Source organism: Oncorhynchus clarkii, chromosome 16, assembly GCF_045791955.1.
Source record: "Oncorhynchus clarkii lewisi isolate Uvic-CL-2024 chromosome 16, UVic_Ocla_1.0, whole genome shotgun sequence".
NCBI lineage: Eukaryota > Metazoa > Chordata > Actinopteri > Salmoniformes > Salmonidae > Oncorhynchus > Oncorhynchus clarkii.
Window position 1 is genome coordinate 24,286,147 of NC_092162.1, and position 22,498 is coordinate 24,308,644.

Sequence of the window (22,498 nt, forward strand, 5' to 3'; positions counted from 1 at the left end):
TGGAACTCGGGTACTGTTTGGAACTCGGTACTGAGTGATGCAACCGAGGACATTCCCAAAGGCACTTCAATCTTTTGTCTTGCCCATTCACCCTCGGAATGGTACACATACACAATCCATGTCTCAATCGTCTCAAGGCTTTAAAATCCTTCTTTAACCTGTCTCTTACCTTCCTCTACACAGAGTGAACTAGATTTAACAAGTGAGATCAATAAGTAATCATAGCTCTCACCTGGATTTGCTTGGTCAGTCTATGTCATGGAAAGAGCAGTTATTCTTAATGTTTTGTATACTCAGTGTATACGTAGATATCTTTGTTAGAAATAATAATATATTTCCCTTGATGGAGGGATGCTGAATGTAAAAAAAATCTCAATTTACCCCACTCTCTCCTACAGTTTCTAATAAGGAAGTGAATTTCAAAATGTCAGATCAAATCTGAAAACTGTCCCATACATATCTAAATTTAACCCAACCCAGCATTTAACCCAACCCCTCTGAATCAGAGAGGTGCTGCCTTAATCGTCATTCACGTCTTCAGGCGCCCAGGGAACAGTGGGTTAACTGCCTTGCTCAGGAGCAGAACAACAGATTTTTACCTTGTCAGCTTGGGGATTCGATCCAGCAACCTTTCAGTTCCTGGCCCAATGCTCTAACTGCTAGGCTACCTGCAAAACAGACACCTTTAGTCTACCACATTCCATAGTTGCTTCATGCACCATTACTATCCTGTAAAATCAAACGAATTTGCTGCATAGGATATGCTGCAAAGGATACCCATAGTATAATGGATTAAATATATGTATCAATCATAATGTTATCAACATTGTCTTCAGTCGTGCCAAGATATTGCATCGGGAGGGGATGGGGGGGGTTAATTCAGGCTAAGTGTCCTGCGTTTTACATGTAGCTCCTATGTGCTTGGTTTACTTTTAACAATGGAAACTATTCATTTGTATGATGTACCTGTCAGAGCCATTTTGTTATTGTACGGAAAATGTATAGAAGAAATGTTGGTTGATATATGAATGTTTATAGAATGTATAGAAACTGTTTAGAAAACGCTTATTGTGTACAGAACTGCAGACGGATATATCGGTCCACTAATACAGGACTATTAAAGGCTCGGTGTACTACTTATGTGAACAACCATTTTGATTGTCATTTTTTCATTCAGATTTTTCAGGGGGTGCTGCAACAACCCTTCCCGTGGCTATGCTCATAGATAGAACCTAACCATTCCATACAGTATATGCATAATATAATACTAGAGTTCACAGTCAAAAATGATTCCTGGAGTTTGTTTATTTTTGCAGCAGACTAAATATTTACCAAAGACATTCTAAATCTATGGCCTTTTATATTTTTCTTTGTAATTTGTATAACGGCACAATCATGTTTTCTCATTCTGGCATGGACACATCAAATATTTTTAATGTAGGAAGAACTCCGGTAGGTTCAGGCTTGAATTTTGGGTTTATGTGTGTTTTGTAGTAATATCTAAAAAGCTTTGAATTAAAATGCACATTAGAGATTGCTGTCCATTACAGTAAGTCTACCATAGATTGTAGCCTAATGTGATTTGTCTGCTGAACATTGTGTTGGTAACTTTTTTTCTCATGCATTCCGGTACCTCTGAACCCCCAGGTCAACCCCTCTAGTGCTTACTTTGTGTTCCTGCACCTCCAAATTTGCAAATGAAAGGTCCAGCACAGTAAAAATCTAGATTTACCTGTGTTTTATATATTTTTCCACACTATGAGGTTGGAATAATACTGTGAAATTTGGAAAATTATGATAATGCCCTTTAAGTGTAAGAACTGTTTGAAAAGAAATTTCAGCCTGTATTGGTGGGATGTAGTTTTGGCCTGCCTGGTGACATCACCAGGTTCAAAACCTCTCTGCAAATAACGGCTAGTTTTCAGTATTCCACTCCCCACTCAGACCACTCCCAAAAAGTCCACGCAAAATTCTTACTTGAGAAATTGTTCTTTGCTAAGAAGCTACTTTTGTTTCTTTTTGACCATTTGATTTTGCGATAAAACGGTTGCATTGGACTTGAATAGCACTGAATAGGCCTATAGTTTGGTCACTTATTTTGAGGAATTTTTAAAACTAATGTTTGAGGACAAGACGTACCCTTGTTTGTTGAGTCTTTGGCAATGAACTGGCTGGGAAGTTTGAATGGCCAGAGTGTGTAGCTCTGGTGTAGGACAAATGTGATCATATAGGCTGGTGGTGATGCATTGGTGCAGTACATTGCAGTACTGATGCATTATAAATGTAGCCTACATGAGAAACAGATAAATTCATGAATTCAACAATGGACCTGTCGGTGACAGAACACTTGTCCCAGAGAACACTTTCTAATGGTCAAACCAAGGTATGCAAGTATATGGGTAAACTTGGCTAGGTTGGAATAAATTATATAGGAAAACCTGCAAAACTGTGAATTTTAAACCGGGGGAAAAATGCACATCCCTCCCCTGTGCCCAAAAGAAAAACACGCAACCCTCCACAAAGTAAAAAAACATGTTGCACCCCCCTACACTATTTTGGACCCCCCCCCCTTCCCCCCAGTAATTATCGAACAGTCCCTAATGACTATGTATTCACTTTTGGAGGCACTGTAGTATCCTTTAAAATGTATACATTTTGCACGGGCAACCATGAACAATGTTTATGAATATAATAATAATTTTACTCTTTGTTTTACAGGTCACCGGTCTTATTGCATCTACTTGGAACATCCCAATGTTTGGCTTTGTCGGACAATCCTCCAAGATGGACAACACTGCCATTTACGATACCTACATCAAAGTTGTGCCCCCCCTTAAAAGAAGTGGAGAGGTCTTAGTTAGGACACTGCAATATTTTGGGTGGGACCATGTGGCTCTGATTGGAGGGGGGCTAGATTCAAACACTTGGGACAAAGTCGATGCTTTATGGAAGTCTGTCGAGGATCAGCTCAGAGCTCAACTCACCGTAACAGCAAGTGTTAAGTTTGACACCAGCAACATGGAACTTGTCCACAGGAATGTCAAGTACATCTCGACAGTGGCAAGAGGTAAGCAAACAAATGTTCCTCCTCTATTACTTCAGTTACTTCAGTTAATCAGTTATATAGTGCTGTAGTGTCTTTTAATGTGGTAAGTGGGTTTGTATTGCAGATGGCCTGATGAACTATGCTTGCATGATGAGTAACCTTGCTATAGACCTGAAGACTTGCATTATCTCCCTATTCTATTACATAGGCATCGATTGAAGCTCAATGTTAAATTCAGATCTCCCTGCCATCATATTTAAGCCAATATGACGCCAATCTCAATCAAAATTAGCAAATCAACTTGATTGGAGATACACAATACACTCTCACCTCTCGTCATGAGCCATCCATCCATTACCAAGAACCGTATACTGGATTTTTAACAGGGCCGTTAAGCATTCCATGCTGACCACACTGCGCGCATCGCGTGAGCGAGCTTTGCAAAATAAATGTACACATACATGTTATTCAATTATTGCACCTACACTTGCTGACGCACGCGTCTGCGTAGCCGGGTGCTAAAATAGATCTTGGTTCTATTTGTGATGCTCAATGCGCTGCAAGTCTTGCCTCTCAAATCTTCTCATTGGTTTTTAGGAGCATATACCCCACATGGGTGATTGAAATATGAACTGCGGTCCACTCTCCAGTCGGTTGTGGTAATGCACCGTAAAGTTGGTTGCCAACCACCATATAAAGTCCAAAGAAGAAAAAGAAGCCTGAAGGAAGGAGGAGAGAAACAAATTCGGTTTACCATTTTATCTGTGGATTAATTGTTGAAGTAGAGGACCTTGTGCATTTTGGGTAAAATAACAAACCAATATTTATATCCCAAGACAAATGAGCTAGCAACAGCAAGCTAGCTAGCTAAATTGCCATAAATGCTTTTCGGCCTGTCCTCAAATTAATATAATTGGTTCAGAGTTCATTTTGATATTTTAACCCGTCATGATCACGTCAGGTGTGGGGGGACAGAATCAACATACGCGCGAGCGGTGTGGTCAGCATGTTAGGGTTCTCAGACAACTTTGTGCCCAGAATTAATTCAATGTTTAGGCATTGGATGAGAACGAGACTACAGCGTCCATAAAGTGACCATTAGACTTGCGGACCTTTTGGACCGAATACGTTTGTAGGGGCAACAGATTTGATTAAATGTATAATTTATTGCTCTTACTTGCTCATTTCTGTCCATTAAGAACCAACGATGTGCTACCTTTTTGTAGCATTTCTGACAATGCTAACATATTTTTTAGCCGAAGCCCAGAGTTCTAACACCGGGTCGGTTGCTCAGCAACAACACAGCTGCTTTCACCAGGCTGCCAGTCATAAGAAGTGTATGCGAACAAACCTAGGCTACTGTAGATAGCTAGCTATATGGTTGTATTCAAGCTGAGGTAAATCAATAAATGCAAACAGATATTTTGATTAGCTAGGTAGCTAGTTAACGTTAGCTAATGTTAGCAAAGACTTGTATAGCTAAACCAGCCTGTCGTTTCCAATGGCAACAAAGTAGTCATAGTGGGCAGAACAAGCAAGGAGGTGGGCAGAGCCAAGCACGATTAAAAAAAATAAAAACTTTTGCAAAGGGTAAAGTCTACAAAACTTTGTCCACTCTGTTCATAAAAAAAATCCTCATCAATCTACACACAATACCCCATAATGACGTTGCAAAAACAGGTTTTTAGACATTTTTGCAAAAAAAATTACAAAAAAATAATGAAATATCACATCTACATAAGTATTCAGACCCTTTACTCAGTACATCGTTAAAGCACCTTTGGCAGCGATTACAGCCTGGAGTGTTCTTGGGTAAAACACTATAAGCTTGGCACACCTGTATTTGGGGAGTCTCAAGCTCTGTCAGTTTGGATGGGAGTGTTGCTGCACAGCTATTTTCAGGTCTCTCCAGAGATGTTAGATCGGGTTCAAGTCTGGGCTCTGGCTGGGCCACTCAAGGACATTCAGGGACTTGAAGCCACTCCTGAGTTGTCTTGCCTGTGTGTGTAGGTTCGTTGTCCTGTTGGAAGGTGAATCTTCACCCTATTCTGAAGTTCTGATTGCTCTGGAGCAGGTTTTCATCGAGGATCCCTCTGTACTTTACTCCGTTCATCTTTCCCTCGATCCTGACTAGTCTCCCAGTCGCTGCCTCTGAAAGACATCCCCACAGGATGATGTTGCTTCCACCATGCTTCACTTTAGGGATGGTGCCAGGTTTCCTCCAGATGCTTGGCATTTAGGCAAAAGAGTTCAATCTTTTTTATTTTATTTATTTATTTTACCTTTATTTAACCAGGTAGGCAAGTTGAGAACAAGTTCTCATTTACAATTGCGACCTGGCCAAGATAAAGCAAAGCAGTTCGACAGATACAACAACACAGAGTTACACATGGAGTAAAACAAACATACAGTCAATAATAAAGTATAAACAAGTCTATATACAATGTGAGCAAATGAGGTGAGAAGGGAGGTAAAGGCAAAAAAGGCCTTGGTGGCAAGGTAAATACAATATAGCAAGTAAAACACTGGAATGGTAGTTTTGCAATGGAAGAATGTGCAAAGTAGAAATAAAATTAATGGGGTGCAAAGGAGCAAAATAAATAAATAAATTAAATACAGTTGGGAAAGAGGTAGTTGATAGGGCTAAATTATAGGTGGGCTATGTACAGGTGCAGTAATCTGTGAGCTGCTCTGACAGTTGGTGCTTAAAGCTAGTGAGGGAGATAAGTGTTTCCAGTTTCAGAGATTTTTGTAGTTCGTTCCAGTCATTGGCAGCAGAGAACTGGAAAGAGAGGCGGCCAAAGAAAGAATTGGTTTTGGGGGTGACTAGAGAGATATACCTGCTGGAGCGTGTGCTACAGGTGGGAGATGCTATGGTGACCAGCGAGCTGAGATTAGGGGGAACTCTACCTAGCAGGGTCTTGTAGATGACATGGAGCCAGTGGGTTTGGCGACGAGTATGAAGCGAGGGCCAGCCAACGAGAGCGTACAGGTCGCAATGGTGGGTAGTATATGGGGCTTTGGTGACAAAACGGATTGCACTGTGATAGACTGCATCCAATTTGTTGAGTAGGGTATTGGAGGCTATTTTGTAAATTACATCGCCAAAGTCGAGGATTGGTAGGATGGTCAGTTTTACAAGGGTATGTTTGGCAGCATGAGTGAAGGATGCTTTGTTGCGAAATAGGAAGCCAATTCTAGATTTAACTTTGGATTGGAGATGTTTGATATGGGTCTGGAAGGAGAGTTTACAGTCTAACCAATCTTGGGTTCATCAGACCAGAGAATCTTCTTTCTCATCGTCAGAGTCATTTAGGTGCCTCTTGGCAAACTCCAAGCGGGCTGTCATGTGCATTTTACTGAGGAGTGGCTTCCGTCTGGCCACTCTACCGTAAAGGTCTGATTTGTGAAGTGCTGCCGAGATGGTTGTCCTTCTGAAAGTTTCTCCCATTTCCACAGGGGAACTCTGGAGCCATCCCTGACCAAGGCCCTTCTCCCCCGATTGCTCAGTTTGGCCGCAAGGCCAGCTATAGGAAGCGTCTTGGTGGTTCCAAACTTCTTCCACTTAAGAATGATGGAGGCCACTGTGTTATTGGGGACCTTCAATGCTATCTATATTTTTTGCTGGTTACAATCCTGTCTCGGAGCTCGAACAAATCCTTCAACCTCATGGCTTGGTTTTTGCTCTGACATGCACTGACAACTGTGGGACCTTATATAGACAGGAGTGTGCCTTTCCAGATCATGTCCAAACAATTTCAATTACCACAGGTGGACTCCAATAAAGAAACATCTCAGGATAATCAATGGAAACAGGATGCACCTGAGTATTACTTATGTAATAAGGTATTTCTGTTTTGTTTTAAAAACATTTACAAACATTTCTAAAAACCTGTTTTCGCTTAGTTATTAAAGGGTATTGTGTGTAAATTGACAAGGAAAACATTTTATTCAATCAATTTTAGAATAAGGCTGTAACATAACAAAATATGGAAAAGTCAAGGGGTCTGAATACTCTCTGAATGCACTGTACATGTACTTATCTGGAGTGCCTGAGGGTGGCGCTGTTACCCTGCCTCAGTGTGCTAATATATTACGTGGTGTCATGTTAAAAAGTAATACAAAGGAAAGCTCAACATTACAAAACATGGAACAAATGAGACCACCATCTACTCTGAACCTAGAGGGAAATTGGAGTGTGGATGCAGAAATTCAACCTTTATATCATCGCCAATGGCATCACAGAGAAATCCGAAAAAGTGAAATGTGCCACATTCCTGCACGTAGCCGGAGAAGATGCAATCAATCTATTCAATTTTGACAGTGATGTAGATGACTTGGATGTATTAAAAGAGCGTTTCCGAATGTGCTGTGAGCCCCAATTTTTTTTTGACATACCTGAGGCATATCTTTTTTTACGAGAGTACAAGGACAGAGTCAATTGATGCTTGTGTCACTGATCTAAAAAAATAAAGCAAAATACTATGTTTTAACAACATACCGAGTCACTGATACAGGACAGAATTGTGTGTGGAATCACAAATGACCAAGTGCGAGGCAGATTACTCAGAGAACCAGATCTCCTGCCAGCTAGAGCAATAGACATTTGCCGTGCTAGTGAAGTGAGCCAGAGACATTTGAGAATGCTTCATGAGTAAGTCGAGCTTCACAAGTTGCATTAGCGAAAGAAAACACAGAAATGGCGAAGACAAAGACTGTGCACAGCTAGTAAAAGAGAGATCACAGGGAGAATGCTCACGTTGTGGATACAAACATGAACCAAAAAAGTGTCCAGCATATGGTCAGATATGCAAAGTATGTTACAGGAAAAAATCCTTGTGCCAAAAAGTGCTCCTCAAGCACACACACACGGGCAGAAAACCAGAGGGTTCACAGCATAGACAGGGGGATAACAGCAGGAAATGAGGACATGTTCATTGGGACAATTAAAGTGAAACAGAGTGAAGTGCAATGTGTAGCTCAGCTAGTGAATGTCAATGAGAAAAATACTGAGAAAGAGCAGTGGACAGAAACACTGAGAAAAAACAACCAGAATCGGACTGTTAAGCTATGTACGGGAGCTGACTGTAACATCTTATCTCATCTGTGAGAGACTTGAAAACGCTGAAAGTGAAATTCAGTGTCGATTCCATGCAAAAATCCAACTGTAAGCATGTGACGTATTCTGGCCACCAGAGGCTCTGATACCATAGGATCAAACTGCCAGGGAGAAGCTGTGGCCACTTATACAAAAGGCACGACAAGAGGGAAAAAAGGCTGGGTTCAAGGGCCCACACACGTTCATCAAAAGAAGAAAGATTACTGGTTAACGCTGATGACATGAACCACACTTGAACTGTGAGTACTGCCAAGAGTACATTTACTGTGGTGCCACGAGTAAATTTACCGCCCGAACTACAATTAAGGAACACTTGCCAACCAAAAAAAAAAATATATATATTTGTTATACTGTTAACCACCGCTACCTCAACTGAGCGTAGTTTTCCGTCGAAGTAGCTACTATTCATTTTGCGAGACGAAGCTCCTACACCAACCAGTTGTGGGCCGGTTTCCCAGAAACAGATTAATATTAGTCCTGAACTAAAAAGCATTCTGAATGCATTCTGAATTCTGAATGAATTTCATTAAAAGCACCATTGAGTCCAGGACTAGGTTTTATCTGTCAAGGAAACTGTCCAAAAATGCTTACTGAAACCTAAGTTACCGAAACCATAATTCCCCATCTTCTCCTAGTGATTGTGGTGATGACCAACGCTGAGGATGCAATTAACCTTTTAATGGAGGCGGAGAGGCAAGACCTAATGGCTGGAGAGTATGTTTTTTTCCTTCTGCAGCATTTTGAGGTCAGTGGCAATTTGGTGAGTAAGCCTTTCTTAATTCAAGTTTCAAGTTGTTAATGTCACGTCCACAAATATAGTGCAATGCCTTTCTTGCAAGCTCCAAACCCAACAGTGCATTAATCAAAATCAATGTAGCATTAAAAATAACGTAAGGTAGAACAAAAACACACAACAAATAAAAAATAAGAAGAACACGAGAAAGTAAGAAGCTATATACAGGGTCAGTTCCAACACCATATTTGCAATGTGCATGGAGTGATTGAACTAGATACATGTATGTATAAGGGTAAGGTGACTAGGCATCAGGATATATGATAAACAGAGAAGCAGCAGCATAAATTATGATTGTATTAGAGTGTGTGTACGTGTGTGTAGAGTTGGTATAAATGTGTGTGCATGTTAGAATGTGTGTGTGTTGGAGTGTCATTGTGCGTGAGTGTGTAGCTTGATGCCACAGTTAGGGTTAGCTAAAGTTAGGGTTAATTAAAATTTTCTAAGTTGTAGTGTGTCTACAGTGTACCTATAAAAGGTTAGTTTTGGCTGCTCCAGATCATGTCATCAGAAGAAAAACTCCTGGACCTTGAGGCTGAGGATTTTCTGAAACGTGCTCTGTATTATTGTCAATGTTTACACCCTATGTATAGATTTAGGATCAGCAATCAGAATCTCCTCCCCCAATCCTAACCTTAAAAACTTCTTAGGGCTTAGGCCTCTTTTTTTCTCCACCTCCCGTGCCCTAAGTAAACTGCCTGTTCGTCAGGCCCTGAAGCCAGGAAATGCACATAACTGTTACCATTGGAAAGAAAACACTTTTGAAGTATGTAGAAATATTAAAATAATGTATATCACAATAGATATGGTAGGAGAAAATCCAAAGAAAAAACAACCAGATTTTGTTTTTGAGAGACCATCCTCTTAGAAAGGCAAGAGAAAGGTCATACTGAAAATTCCTATGGCTTCCACGGGGTGTCAGCAGTCTGTGTTCATGGTTTCAGGCTTGTAACTTCAAAAACAAATAACAAATAACAATTTAAGGAGAGGGATACAGTCTTGGAAATGTATGTTTGCGCGTGCCATGAAGACATTACGCACCTGCTAAAATCGGTTTCCTATTGAACATAATTCTTTCCGAAATAAATATTATAGTTTGATTACAATTCAGAGTAAATATAAACATATTTTGACTTGTTGAAACAAAGTTTAGGGGTAGATTTTCAGATTCCTTTCTCTGCAAGTTGAACAAGCGGATTACTCAAATCGATGGCGCCAACTAAACATACTTTTTTGTGATATAAAGAAGGATTTTATCTAACAAAACGATAGTACATGTTATAGCTGGGACAAATCAGAGGACAATTTTCAAAAAGTAAGTGAATATTTTATCGTTATAGGTGAATGTATGAAACCTGTGCCAGGGGAGAAATATTTTGATGTGGGGCGCCGTCCTCAAACAATCGCATGGCATGTTTTCGCTGTAATAGCTACTGTAAATCGGACAGTGCAGTTAGATAACAAGAATTTAAGCTTTCAGTCGATATAAGACACTTATATGTACATAAATATTTAAAATACATAATATTTATGATTATTTATTTGAATTGTGCGCCCTCCAGTTTCACCTAGCCCTCCATTAATGGGGGGAAATGCAAATGAAAACCTGACCCAAGATCAGCATTTATGGAAAACCTCACCCTACTCCAGTCATAGTTTAGCAACCATAGGTTATTCAAGACGCATGTCAACTGCTGGCAGGATGACAGCTCAAGGGGGACCTCTAATGGTCTTATAATATAATTATAGAGCCCCAAAGTGGACGTGTCATAATACCCATAAAACCTAACGGTCAAACACGGAAATGGTTCCAATCATTTTTTCACCATTCATTTTAGAACCACTTAAAACATGGTCTGTGTTTCATGTAGGCTTTCCCTGACGTGCATTTTTGATAACCACTTGAGTGTTGCTTTATCAGTATGCTTAGGGTCATTGTCCTGCTGGAAGTTGAACCTCCATCCCAGTCTCAAATCTCTGGAAAACTGAAACAGGTTTCCTTCAAGAATTTCCCTGTATTTAGCGCCATCCATCATTCCTTAAATTCTGACCGGTTTCCCAGTCCCTGCCGATGGCCCAGTCCCTGGCCAAAAAGCTACATTTTAGTCTCATCTGACCCAGAGTACCTTCTTCCATATGTTTGGTGAGTCTCTCACATGCCTTTTGGCGAACACCAAACGTGTTTGCCAATTTTTTTTCTGTAAGCAATGGCTTATTTCTGGCCACTCTTCCATAAAGCTCAGCTCTGTGGAGTGTACGGCTTAAAGTGGTCCTATGGACAGATACTCCAATTTCCGTTGTGGAGCTTTTCAGCTCCTTCAGGGTTATCTGTGGTCTCTTTGTTACCTCTCTGATTAATGCCCTCCTTGCCTGGTCTGTGAGTTTTGGTGGGCGGCCCTCTCTATGCAGGTTTGTTGTGGTGCCATATTCTTAAAAAAATAATAATAATGGACTTAATGGTGCTCCGTGGGATGTTCAAAAGTTTTCGACTTTTTTTTATAACCCAACCCTGATCTGTACTTCTCCACAACTTTGTCCCTGACCTGTTTGGAGAGCTCCTTGGTCTTCATGGTGCCTCTTGCTTGGTGGTGCCACTTGCTTAGTGGTGTTGCAGAATATGGGGCCTTTCAGAACAGGTGTATATATACTGAGATCATGTGACACTTAGATTGCACACAGGTGGACGTTATTTAACTAATTATGTGACTTCTGAAGGTAATTGGTTGCACCAGATCATATTTAGGGGCTTCATAGCAAAGGGGGTGAATACATATGCACGCACCACTTTTACATTTTGTAATTACGGTGTAATTACGGGGTAATTACGGGATGTAATGCAACTAGACTGTTGGTTTATAAAAGTCAAAGAAAGTTAAACTCGTTTTTATTAGTTGCTCATGCATTTAAATGGCTAGACAAGTAAATGGCTAATGTACCCATCTAGCCAGGCTAAGGTTGATAACTAGCTAACCATGAGCTAGCTAGCTAGATAACATGTATTGTGTAAATGTAAAGACAGTTCACAGAATTGTAAATTTAAACAAATGTAGCCTATTGATTAATTGCTCAATTTAGCTAACATTAGATAGCTAATCCAGAGATTCGTACCTCTCGTCCAGATCATCATGGCCCTGGTGAGTGATGTGAAGCTTGAGACAGGCATGTGTAGTGCTGTATGATAGCCACATTAGCAGCTAATTAGTCATTTGTTTTGGGGGCTAAATATATTGATACAAGTCAACTTGTCTGAAAGAGATTTACACAGTTATCAAAATGTCACACCAGGGTGAGTCTACACAAAACACAGCCCTTATTTGAAGTGTTTGAATGAATGGTGGAAAAACGATTGGAATAATTTCCATCAAAACACAAGTTTGTCCTTGTAACTGTCACGCCCTGACCTTAGTTATCTTTGTTTTCTTTGTTATTTTGGTTTGGTCAGGGTGTGACAATGGGTGGTTTGTTGTGTTTTGTCCTGTCTAGGGTTTTTGTTTGTTTATGGGGTTGTTTTCTAGTCTAGGTGTTTTGTATGTCTATGGTTGCCTAGATTGGTTCTCAATTAGAGGCAGCTGTTTATCATTGTCTCTGATTGGGAACCATATTTAGGCAGCCATATTCCTTGGGTAAGTCGTGGGTGATTGTCGATGTTTAGTTACCTGTGTAGGCACTATTATTATAGCGTCACGTTCGTTTTGTTGTGTTTGTAAGTTTGTTTAAGTTTCTTCGTTTCATTAAAGAAGATGTATTCTCATCACGCTGTGCCTTTGTCTCATCGCTATAACGAACGTGACAGTAACCAGCTAGAAAAACCTAGCACTTCATATAATAGGGGAAGTGCATTCTAAATGCAATCAGTGTTTTAAATATTAAACAGGGTTAAATATCGGGGTTATGATCGATGATAGCACTATAAACTGAACAAAAATATGGAAGCAACATGCAGCGATTTCAAAGATTTTACTGAGTTACAGTTCATAGAAGGAAATCATTCAATTTTAATACATTCATTAGGCCCTAATCTATGGATTTCACATGACTGGGAAGGGGCGAAGCCAGGTGGGCCTGGGAGGGCATAGGTCAATCCAGAATGAGTTTTCCCCACAAAAGGGCTTTATTACAGACAGAAATACTCCTCAGCCCCCCCCCCCCCCCCCCCCGGAAATGGAGGTCCTGGGCTGGCGTGGTTGCACGTGGTCAGTGGTTGTGAGGCCGGTCCAATGTACTGCCAATTCTCTAAAACGATGTTGGACGTGGCTTATAGTAGAGAAAGGAATTCAATTCTCTAGCAACAGCTCTGTTGGACATTCCTGCAGTCAGCATGCCAATTGCCTGCTCTCTCAAAACTTGAGAAATCTGTGGCATTGTGTTGTGTGACAAAACTGCTAATTTTAGAGTGGCCTTTTATTGTCGCCAACACAAGGTGCACCTGTGTAATCTGTTTAATCAGCTTCTTGATATGCCACACCTGTCAGGTGGATGGATTGTCTTGGCAAATGAGAAATGCTCACTAACAGGGATGTAAACACATTTGTGCAAAAACATATAGAAAAAAATATATATACAGTGCCTTGCGAAAGTATTCGGCCCCCTTGAACTTTGCGACCTTTTGCCACATTTCAGGCTTCAAACATAAATATATAAAACTGTATTTTTTTGTGAAGAATCAACAACAAGTGGGACACAATCATGAAGTGGAACGACATTTATCGGATATTTCAAACTTTTTTAACAAATCAAAAACTGAAAAATTGGGCGTGCAAAATTATTCAGCCCCCTTAAGTTAATACTTTAGCGCCACCTTTTGCTGCGATTACAGCTGTAAATCGCTTGGGGTATGTCTCTATCAGTTTTGCACATCGAGAGACTGACATTTTTTCCCATTCCTCCTTGCAAAACAGCTCGAGCTCAGTGAGGTTGGATGGAGAGCATTTGTGAACAGCAGTTTTCAGTTCTTTCCACAGATTCTCGATTGGATTCAGGTCTGGACTTTGACTTGGCCATTCTAACACCTGGATATGTTTATTTTTGAACCATTCCATTGTAGATTTTGCTTTATGTTTTGGATCATTGTCTTGTTGGAAGACAAATCTCCGTCCCAGTCTCAGGTCTTTTGCAGACTCCATCAGGTTTTCTTCCAGAATGGTCCTGTATTTGGCTCCATCCATCTTCCCATCAATATTATTATATATTTTTTTATTATTATTATTATTTTTTTTTGAATTTTACCCCTTTTTCTCCCCAATTTCGTAGTATCCAATTGTTGTAGTAGCTACTATCTTGTCTCATCGCTACAACTCCCGTACGGGCTCGGGAGAGACGAAGGTCGAAAGTCATGCGTCCTCCGATACACAACCAACCAAGCCGCTGCTTCTTTAACACAGCGCACATCCAACCCGGAAGCCAGCCGCACCAATGCGCCGGAGGAAACACCGTGCACCTGGCCACCTTGGCTAGCGTACACTGCGCCCAGCCCGCCACAGGAGTCGCTGGTGCGCGATGAGACAAGGACACCCCTACCGACCAAGCCCTCCCTAACCCGGGCGACGCTAGGCCAATTGTGCGTCGCCCCACGGACCCCCCGGTCGCGGCCGGTTACGACAGAGCCTGGGCGCGAACCCAGGACTCTGATGGCACAGCTGGCGCTGCAGTACAGCACCCTTAACCACTGCGCCACCCGGGAGGCCCTTCCCATCAATTTTAACCATCTTCCCTGTCCCTGCTGAAGAAAAGCAGGCCCAAACCATGATGCTGCCACCACCATGTTTGACAGTGGGGATGGTGTGTTCAGCTGTGTTGCTTTTACGCCAAACATAACGTTTTGCATTGTTGCCAAAAAGTTCAATTTTGGTTTCATCTGACCAGAGCACCTTCTTCCACATGTTTGGTGTGTCTCCCAGGTGGCTTGTGGCAAACTTTAAACAACACTTTTTATGGATATCTTTAAGAAATGGCTTTCTTCTTGCCACTCTTCCATAAAGGCCAGATTTGTGCAATATACGACTGATTGTTGTCCTATGGACAGAGTCTCCCACCTCAGCTGTAGATCTCTGCAGTTCATCCAGAGTGATCATGGGCCTCTTGGCTGCATCTCTGATCAGTCTTCTCCTTGTATGAGCTGAAAGTTTAGAGGGACGGCCAGGTCTTGGTAGATTTGCAGTGGTCTGATACTCCTTCCATTTCAATATTATCGCTTGCACAGTGCTCCTTGGGATGTTTAAAGCTTGGGAAATCTTTTTGTATCCAAATCCGGCTTTAAACTTCTTCACAACAGTATCTCGGACCTGCCTGGTGTGTTCCTTGTTCTTCATGATGCTCTCTGCGCTTTTGACGGACCTCTGAGACTATCACAGTGCAGGTGCATTTATACAGAGACTTGATTACACACAGGTGGATTGTACTTATCATCATTAGTAATTTAGGTCAACATTGGATCATTCAGAGATCCTCACTGAACTTCTGGAGAGAGTTTCTGCACTGAAGGCAAAGGGGCTGAATAATTTTGCACGCCCAATTTTTCAGTTTTTGATTTTTTTAAAAAGTTTGAAATATCCAATAAATGTCGTTCCACTTCATGATTGTGTCCCACTTGTTGTTGATTCTTCACAAAAAAATACAATTTTATATCTTTATGTTTGAAGCCTGAAATGTGGCAAAAGGTCGCAAACCACTCCACACATTTCTTGTTAACAAACTATAGTTTTGGCAAGTCGGTTAGGACATCTACTTTGTGCAAGACACAAGTAATTTTCCCAACAATTGTTGACAGAACGATTATTTCACTTATAATTCACTGTATCACAATTCCAGTGGGCCAGAAGTTCACATACACTAAGTTGACTGTGCCTTTAAACAGCATGGAAAATTCCAGAAAATGATGTAATGGCTTTAGAAGCTTCTGATTGGCTATTTGATGTCATTTGAGTCAATTGGAGGTGTACCTGTGGATGTATTTCAAGACCAACCTTCAAACTCAGTGACTCTTTGCTTGACATCATGGGAAAATCAAAAGAAATCAGCCAAGACCTCAGACATTTTTTTTAGACATCCACAAGTCTGGTTCATCCTTGGGAGCAATTTCCAAACGCCTGAAAGTACCACGTTCATCTGTACAAACAATAGTACGCAAGTATGAACACCATGGGACCATGCAGCCGTCATACCTCTCAGGATGGAGACGCGTTCTCTCCTGGAGATGAACGTACTTTGGTGCAAAAAGTGCAAATCAATTCCAGAACAACAGCGAAAGACCTTGCGAAGATGCTGGAGGAAAGTACAAAAGTATCTATATCCACAGTAAAAATGAGTCCTATATCGACATATCCTGAAAGGCGGCTCAGCAAGGAAGAAGCCACTGCTCCAAAACCGCCATAAAAAAGCCATTCTACGATTTGCAACTGCACATGGGGACAAAGATCATACTTTTTGGAGAAATGTCCTCTGGTCTGATGACTCAAAAATAGAACTGTTTAGCCTTAATGACCATTGTTATGTTTGGAGGAAAAAGGGGAGACTTGCAAGCCGAAGAACACCATCCCAACCGTGAAGCACGGGGGTGGCAGCATCATGTTGTTGGGGTGCTTTGCTGCAGGAGTGACTGGTGCACTTCACAAAATAGATGGCATCATGGGACAGGAAAATGGTGTGGATATATAGAAGAAACATCTCAAGACATCAGTCAGGAAGTTAAAGCTTGGTTGCAAAGGGTTCTTCCAAATGGACAATGACCCCAAGCATATTTCCAAAGATGTGGCAAAATGGCTTAAGGACAACAAAGTCAATGTATTGGAGTGGCCATCACAATACCCTGATCTCAGTCCTATAGAACATTTGTGGGCAGAACTGAAAAAGTGTGTGTGAGCAAGGAGGCCTACAAACCTGACTCAGTTACACCAGCTCTGTCAGGAGGAATGGAACCAAATTCACCCAAATTATTGTGGGAAGCTTGTGGAAGGGTACCTGAAACGTTTCACCCGAGTTAAAACAATATAAAGGCAATACTACGAAATACTAATTTAGTGTATGTAAACTTCTGACCCACTGGGAATGTGATGAAAGCAAAAAAAGCTGAAATAAATAATTCTCTCTACTATTATTCTGACATTTCACATTCTTAAAATAAAGTGGTGATCCTAACTTTTTACTAGGATTAAATGTCAGGAATTGTGAAAAACTGAGTTGAAATGTATTTGGCTAAGGTGTATGTAAATTTCCCGACTTCAACTGTATGTGTCGTTTGGTGTACGTCTCATACCGATAACCAGCTAAGTACTGGCTTTACTTTACTCAAATTTGAGAGGTACGATAAACAAGAGCAGAGGAGAGGGGAACAACGTTTTACACTGGAATGCAGCCATAAAAACTCATCTTTGTCCACCACTTTTGGTTTGAACAGGACAACCTGTGGAAATATGCCATGAACAACAGGAAAGACCTGGCGACCATGAGGGCCTTCGACATGGCCTTTGTCATCGGTCAGAAGTCCAACGAGGGTTACGACTACTACGACTTCTTTGAGCAAGTCTATGAGAGGCTGAAGACGCACCCTTTTCACAGCAAACTTACATCAGAAAAAGAGGTGAGAGAAAAGAGGTTCTCAATGTTACCAGTTTTTTTTGCATAATCCATCATAATGGGTGCATTAGAGCGAATCACTTTTGTCAAATCGCCTTTCAACGTGTATAGCATTATGAAGCGTTGGTGTCAGTTGGGTATGGCAGTCTTAATACCCTAGCTCAAGACCAATAATGTTAAAGTAGGCTACAAAAAAGTAGACTAAAATCAATCCAATCCCGAATCAAATGTAAAGGCTGTTTAGAGTTTTATTGGGCTGGCTTTAGGACCATGCGAAACATCGCTCGGAGAGAAACCTCCTTTCTCTCAAGTTAAGAAGGCAGAGAGCAGAGACAGTGACAGACAGTTTTCTTTGCCATTCAGCCATTTAGCTAATGCACCGATTGCTTTGAATTTGATGTCGGCATTTGAAACATTCACGGCCAGTTGTATAAAAATAGTTGAAAAGATAATAACACAAGGAATAAATACACAATGAGTAACGATAACTTGGCTATATACACGGGGTACCAGTACAGAGTCGATGCAGCAGTATGAGGTAGTTGAGGTAGGTATGTACATATAGGTGGGGGTAAAGTGACTAGGCAACAGGATAGATAATGAGCAGTAACAGCAGTGTATGTGATGAGTCAAATGGGGTCAATGCAGATTGTCCGGATAGCTATTAGGTTAACTATTTAGCAGTTATTTATTTATTCAGAAGTTATTTAACAGTTATTAACTATTTACAGTGCATTTGAAAACTATTCAGACCCCTTAACTTTATCCACACTTTCATTACATTACAGCCTTATTCTAAAATGTATAGCATTTTTTCCCCCCTCATCAATCTACACACAATACCCCATAATAACAAAGCAAAAACAGGTTTGTAGAAATTTTTGCAAATTGATTAAAAAAAATACAAAACTGAAATATCACATTTACATAGGTATTCAGACCCATTACTCAGTACTTTGCGATTACAGCCTCAAGTCTTCTTGGGTATGATGCTACAAGCTTGGCACAACTGTATTTGGAGAGTTTTTCCCATTCCTCTCTGCAGATCCTCTCAAGCTTTGTCAGGTTCGATGGGGAGTGTCGCAGCATAGCTATTTTCAGGTTTCTCCAGAATTGTTCAATCGGGTTCAAGTCCGGGCTCTGGCTGGGTCACTCAAGGATATTCAGAGATTTGTCCCAAAGCCACTTCTGCGTTGTCTTGGCTTAGTGCCTAGGGTCGTTGTCTTGTTGGAAGGTGAACCTTCGTCCTAGTCTGATGTCCTGAGTGCTCTCGAGCAGGTTTTCATCAAGGATCTCTCTGTACTTTGTTCCAGTCATCTTTCCCTCAATCCTGACTAGTCTCCCAGTCCCTGCTGCTGAAAAAACATCCCCACAACATGATGCTGCCACCACCATGCTTCACTTTAGGAATGAGAGTCCTTTAGGTGCCTTTTGACTCCAAGCAGGCTGTCATGTGCCTTTTAGTGAGCAGTGACTTCTCTCTGGCCACTCTACCATAAAGGCCTGATTGGTGGAGTCTTACAGATACGATTATAATTCTGGAAGGTTCTCTCATCTCCACAGAGGAGCTCTTGAGCTCTGTCAGAGTGACCATCGGGTTCTTAGTCACCTCCCTGACCAAGGCCCTTCTCCCCCGATTTCTCAGTTTGGCCTGGAGGCCAGCTCTAGGAAGAGTCTTGATGGTTCCAAACTTCTTCCATTAAGAATGATGGAGGCCACTGTGTTTTTGGGGCTTTCAATGCTGTAGAAATGTTTTGGTACCCTTCCCCTTATCTGTGCCTCAACACAATCCTTACTCAGAGCTCTACTTACAATTCCTTTGTTCTCATGGCTTGGTTTTTGCTCTGACATGCACTGTCAACTGTGGAACCTTATATAGACAGGTGTGTGCCTTTCCAAATCATGTCCAATCAATTGAATGTACCACAGGTGGTACATTCAAGTTCTAGAAACATCTCAAGAAAGATCAACGGAAACAGGATGCGCCTGAGCTAAATTTCAAGTCTCATAGCAAATGTTATGAATACTTATGTAAATAAGGTATTTCTGTTTTATTTTTAATACATTTGCAAAAATGTCTATAAACCTGTTTTTGCTTTGTCATTATGGAGTATTGTGTGTAAATTGATGAGGATATTTTTTTAAATCCCTTTTAGAATAAGGCTGTAACATAAGAAATTGTGGAAAAAGTAAAGGGGTCTGCATACTTTCCGAATGCACTGTATCATTGGATCAGTTCCACTGGAAAGGTTTTTGGGGGCACTAATTTCCTGCTCCAGGCTAGATGGACGTCATATTGTACAATTTGTTTCTCTCCCTTTCGTAGGTCTAGATTAGATGGTTGCCTTCAAGATGAGGTAGCTTCCAGTCATATAAAATATATCCAGTTTCCAGTCATATAAAATGTAGTAGAATTGCATGAAATTTATTTATAAAAGGCCTACTCTATGTCATTAAGTGCTCAGGCATGCATTGTTCAGAACAGTGTTTTGCTAACAATGATTTGAGTTATATTATTAGCCTAAATTATGACTATGCAATCTACTCATCACATTAGGAATAGTAGCTTATATTACATTAGTTTGAAAGTGCGATGATAGACGCACGCAATCCTTTATTATAAAGGTGAAATTTCATGGTGAAAAACAGCTTTAAACTGACACACCGCTTATGGATGTCAACATTTGAAGTCGCCCTTGTTGTGACTTGCATGTATTAGGCATCTATTTCACATTGCACTGCATGCACCGTTCAAAAGTAAATTAGTCAATTTATGATGAGGTTCAGTAGTTGTTAACATTGTCTGTGCCGTTCCACATATATTTAAACCTTTTATTTTTGCTGGGGTCAAAGGCTGGGGTCATTTTTTTCCTGTTCTCCAAATAGCATTTTAGAGTTTTTAAATTGTGTAAAAATGCAGTAAATGAGCTTCAACTTCCAACCCCCACGCACCCCACTTTGCCATAGCTGAGCTGAACTGACGCCACTGTTATGGGGATAAAAATGGTCCCAAACTTTACAAAATGTGATCAAAGGTTATGAAGATTTGACTACAGTCGACTGCAACTTTCTGCAGTTGCTCTTCACCAACTTCATCCTGCAGCCATCACCTGCATTGTGGCAGGCTCTATTGTAAACCAATCATTAGAGAGTTTTTGTTTGACTCACGGGAACATGACAGAAGACATGACTGGAACAGGAACCAACTTTGCCAAGATTTATAGCATGCTACAGTGGATATTCAAATGAAAGTGATATTTTTGTCTCTCTCTCACTAATTGATTGTACAATGTACACACACATATATTTCAGTTTGTGAGTGTGTGATATGGGGTTAAAAACATTTTATTTAAACATTATAAAGAACAACTTTGATAAACAATGGAAACACTGCCATGTTGATCTGAGCCTTGCTGTTGGAAAACCACATTAGTGTCTGACTTCACTCCTCGACTTTCTTCGACAGTCAGTTGCATTAGTGTTACCACTCAAAAGCACCTAATATCTTTAAGGTAACACTTTACTTGATGAGTACCTACATAAGGACTTCCTAACACATTCATACCTCATACATATCACATACATGAGCATTTTAACAATATTCATTAGCAGTTTTTCAACTTAAGTAGATTTTTCGTTATGTCTTGCAGATGTTGACAATAAGCATTGCATCACATCTCTCAACTAGTAAATTAAGACAGCTGAATACAGGGTTTTTTACTAAAAACCTTTCAGATCAACATTACATTCACATGTGTGGTAAGATCACTTTAGAACAGTCTCAACTTTGATGTCCAAAACCATGCCCTCATTAACCCCTTGTAGCTTGGCAGAAAGTAACTCTGTATTGTATTGTATGTATTGCTTATGAATGGGTTGTGAATGCTTTATGAAGTCCCTTCAAGCAAGTCTTACCCTTTCCATTGAGATCTAGTAAAAGCATGAGATTCTGCTGTGGGTGATGTTGTGTTCCAGGTTAGCCCTTACTCTGCCTACTTGCACGATGCAGTCCTGCTTTACGCCATGGGACTGAAGGAAGTCCTGAAAGATGGCAAAGACCCCCATGACGGCAGTGAACTGCTCCAGAGACTGAAGAACAAGAACAACATCCACTTCTATGGTAGCTTCAATTCAGCTTCTATTCATTCATGGCTAGACAGAAAAAACTCCAGCACATTTATGTCTAGACTCTGGAATGTTCATTGTCCCTGTCAAATAAATTAAACCTATTACAATGCAGTGACATTCAGAAATCCAAGCCCTGAGCAGCTGTCTACACTCAAGTCTATGGGAAAGCATGATAATGGTGGCCAGGTAGCCTAGCAGTTAAGCTTGTTGGGCCAGTAACCGAAAGGTTGCTGGTTTGAATCCCTAAGCTGACAAGGGAATACATATTTCAATGTGCCCCTGAGCAATGCACTTAAGTCTAATTGCTCCTGTAAGTCACTCTGGAGAAAAGCATATGCTAAATTGTATTATTTCATCAATTTTTTTAAATGAATTTACCTGTTCACAGATTTTTTTCTGTTGAGAAGCAGCTGCCATTGTCAATAAATAAACTAGCTGAAACGAGCCACCTACAATTCCCCACGTGGCAGCTGCTTGTCATTATTCTAAGCTGGCCATCCAGAATCAAAGCAACACACTGCCTTCTGCCCCATTGAAGCGTGCGCATTGTTTTTCGTGACGTTGTTAGCTAACCCATTTACAGAGTATTAATAATTGGTGTTGCACTGCTATGGAGGATTTATAAAAGAGTGTAATGTAAGCATAATCGTTGTATGTGGGGACCTGTGTATTACAGGAGCATCTGGACTGGTCCACTTTGATGAGGAGGGTGAGAGGAACTTGGACTACTCCATTTTTGATCTGCAGCATACTGATGACAGCACCACATTTGTGCCCATCCTTCATTTTGACAGCCACACCAAATCTATCAGGTGACACAATGTAGAAGTTAATTTCAAAT

General features: G+C 40.8%; 1 protein-coding gene across 1 annotated transcript in view; it reads left to right on the forward strand.

Moving 5' to 3' along the window:
* LOC139367289 (guanylate cyclase 2g) overlaps positions 1-22,498 on the forward strand; it is a 63,823-nt gene that overhangs the window by 13,818 nt on the left and 27,507 nt on the right. The window contains exons 4-8 of the mRNA XM_071105513.1: positions 2,719-3,067; positions 8,801-8,925; positions 17,351-17,533; positions 21,505-21,649; positions 22,334-22,469. Coding sequence (XP_070961614.1) covers positions 2,719-3,067; positions 8,801-8,925; positions 17,351-17,533; positions 21,505-21,649; positions 22,334-22,469 — 938 coding nt within the window. The remainder of the gene's footprint in view (positions 1-2,718; positions 3,068-8,800; positions 8,926-17,350; positions 17,534-21,504; positions 21,650-22,333; positions 22,470-22,498) is intronic.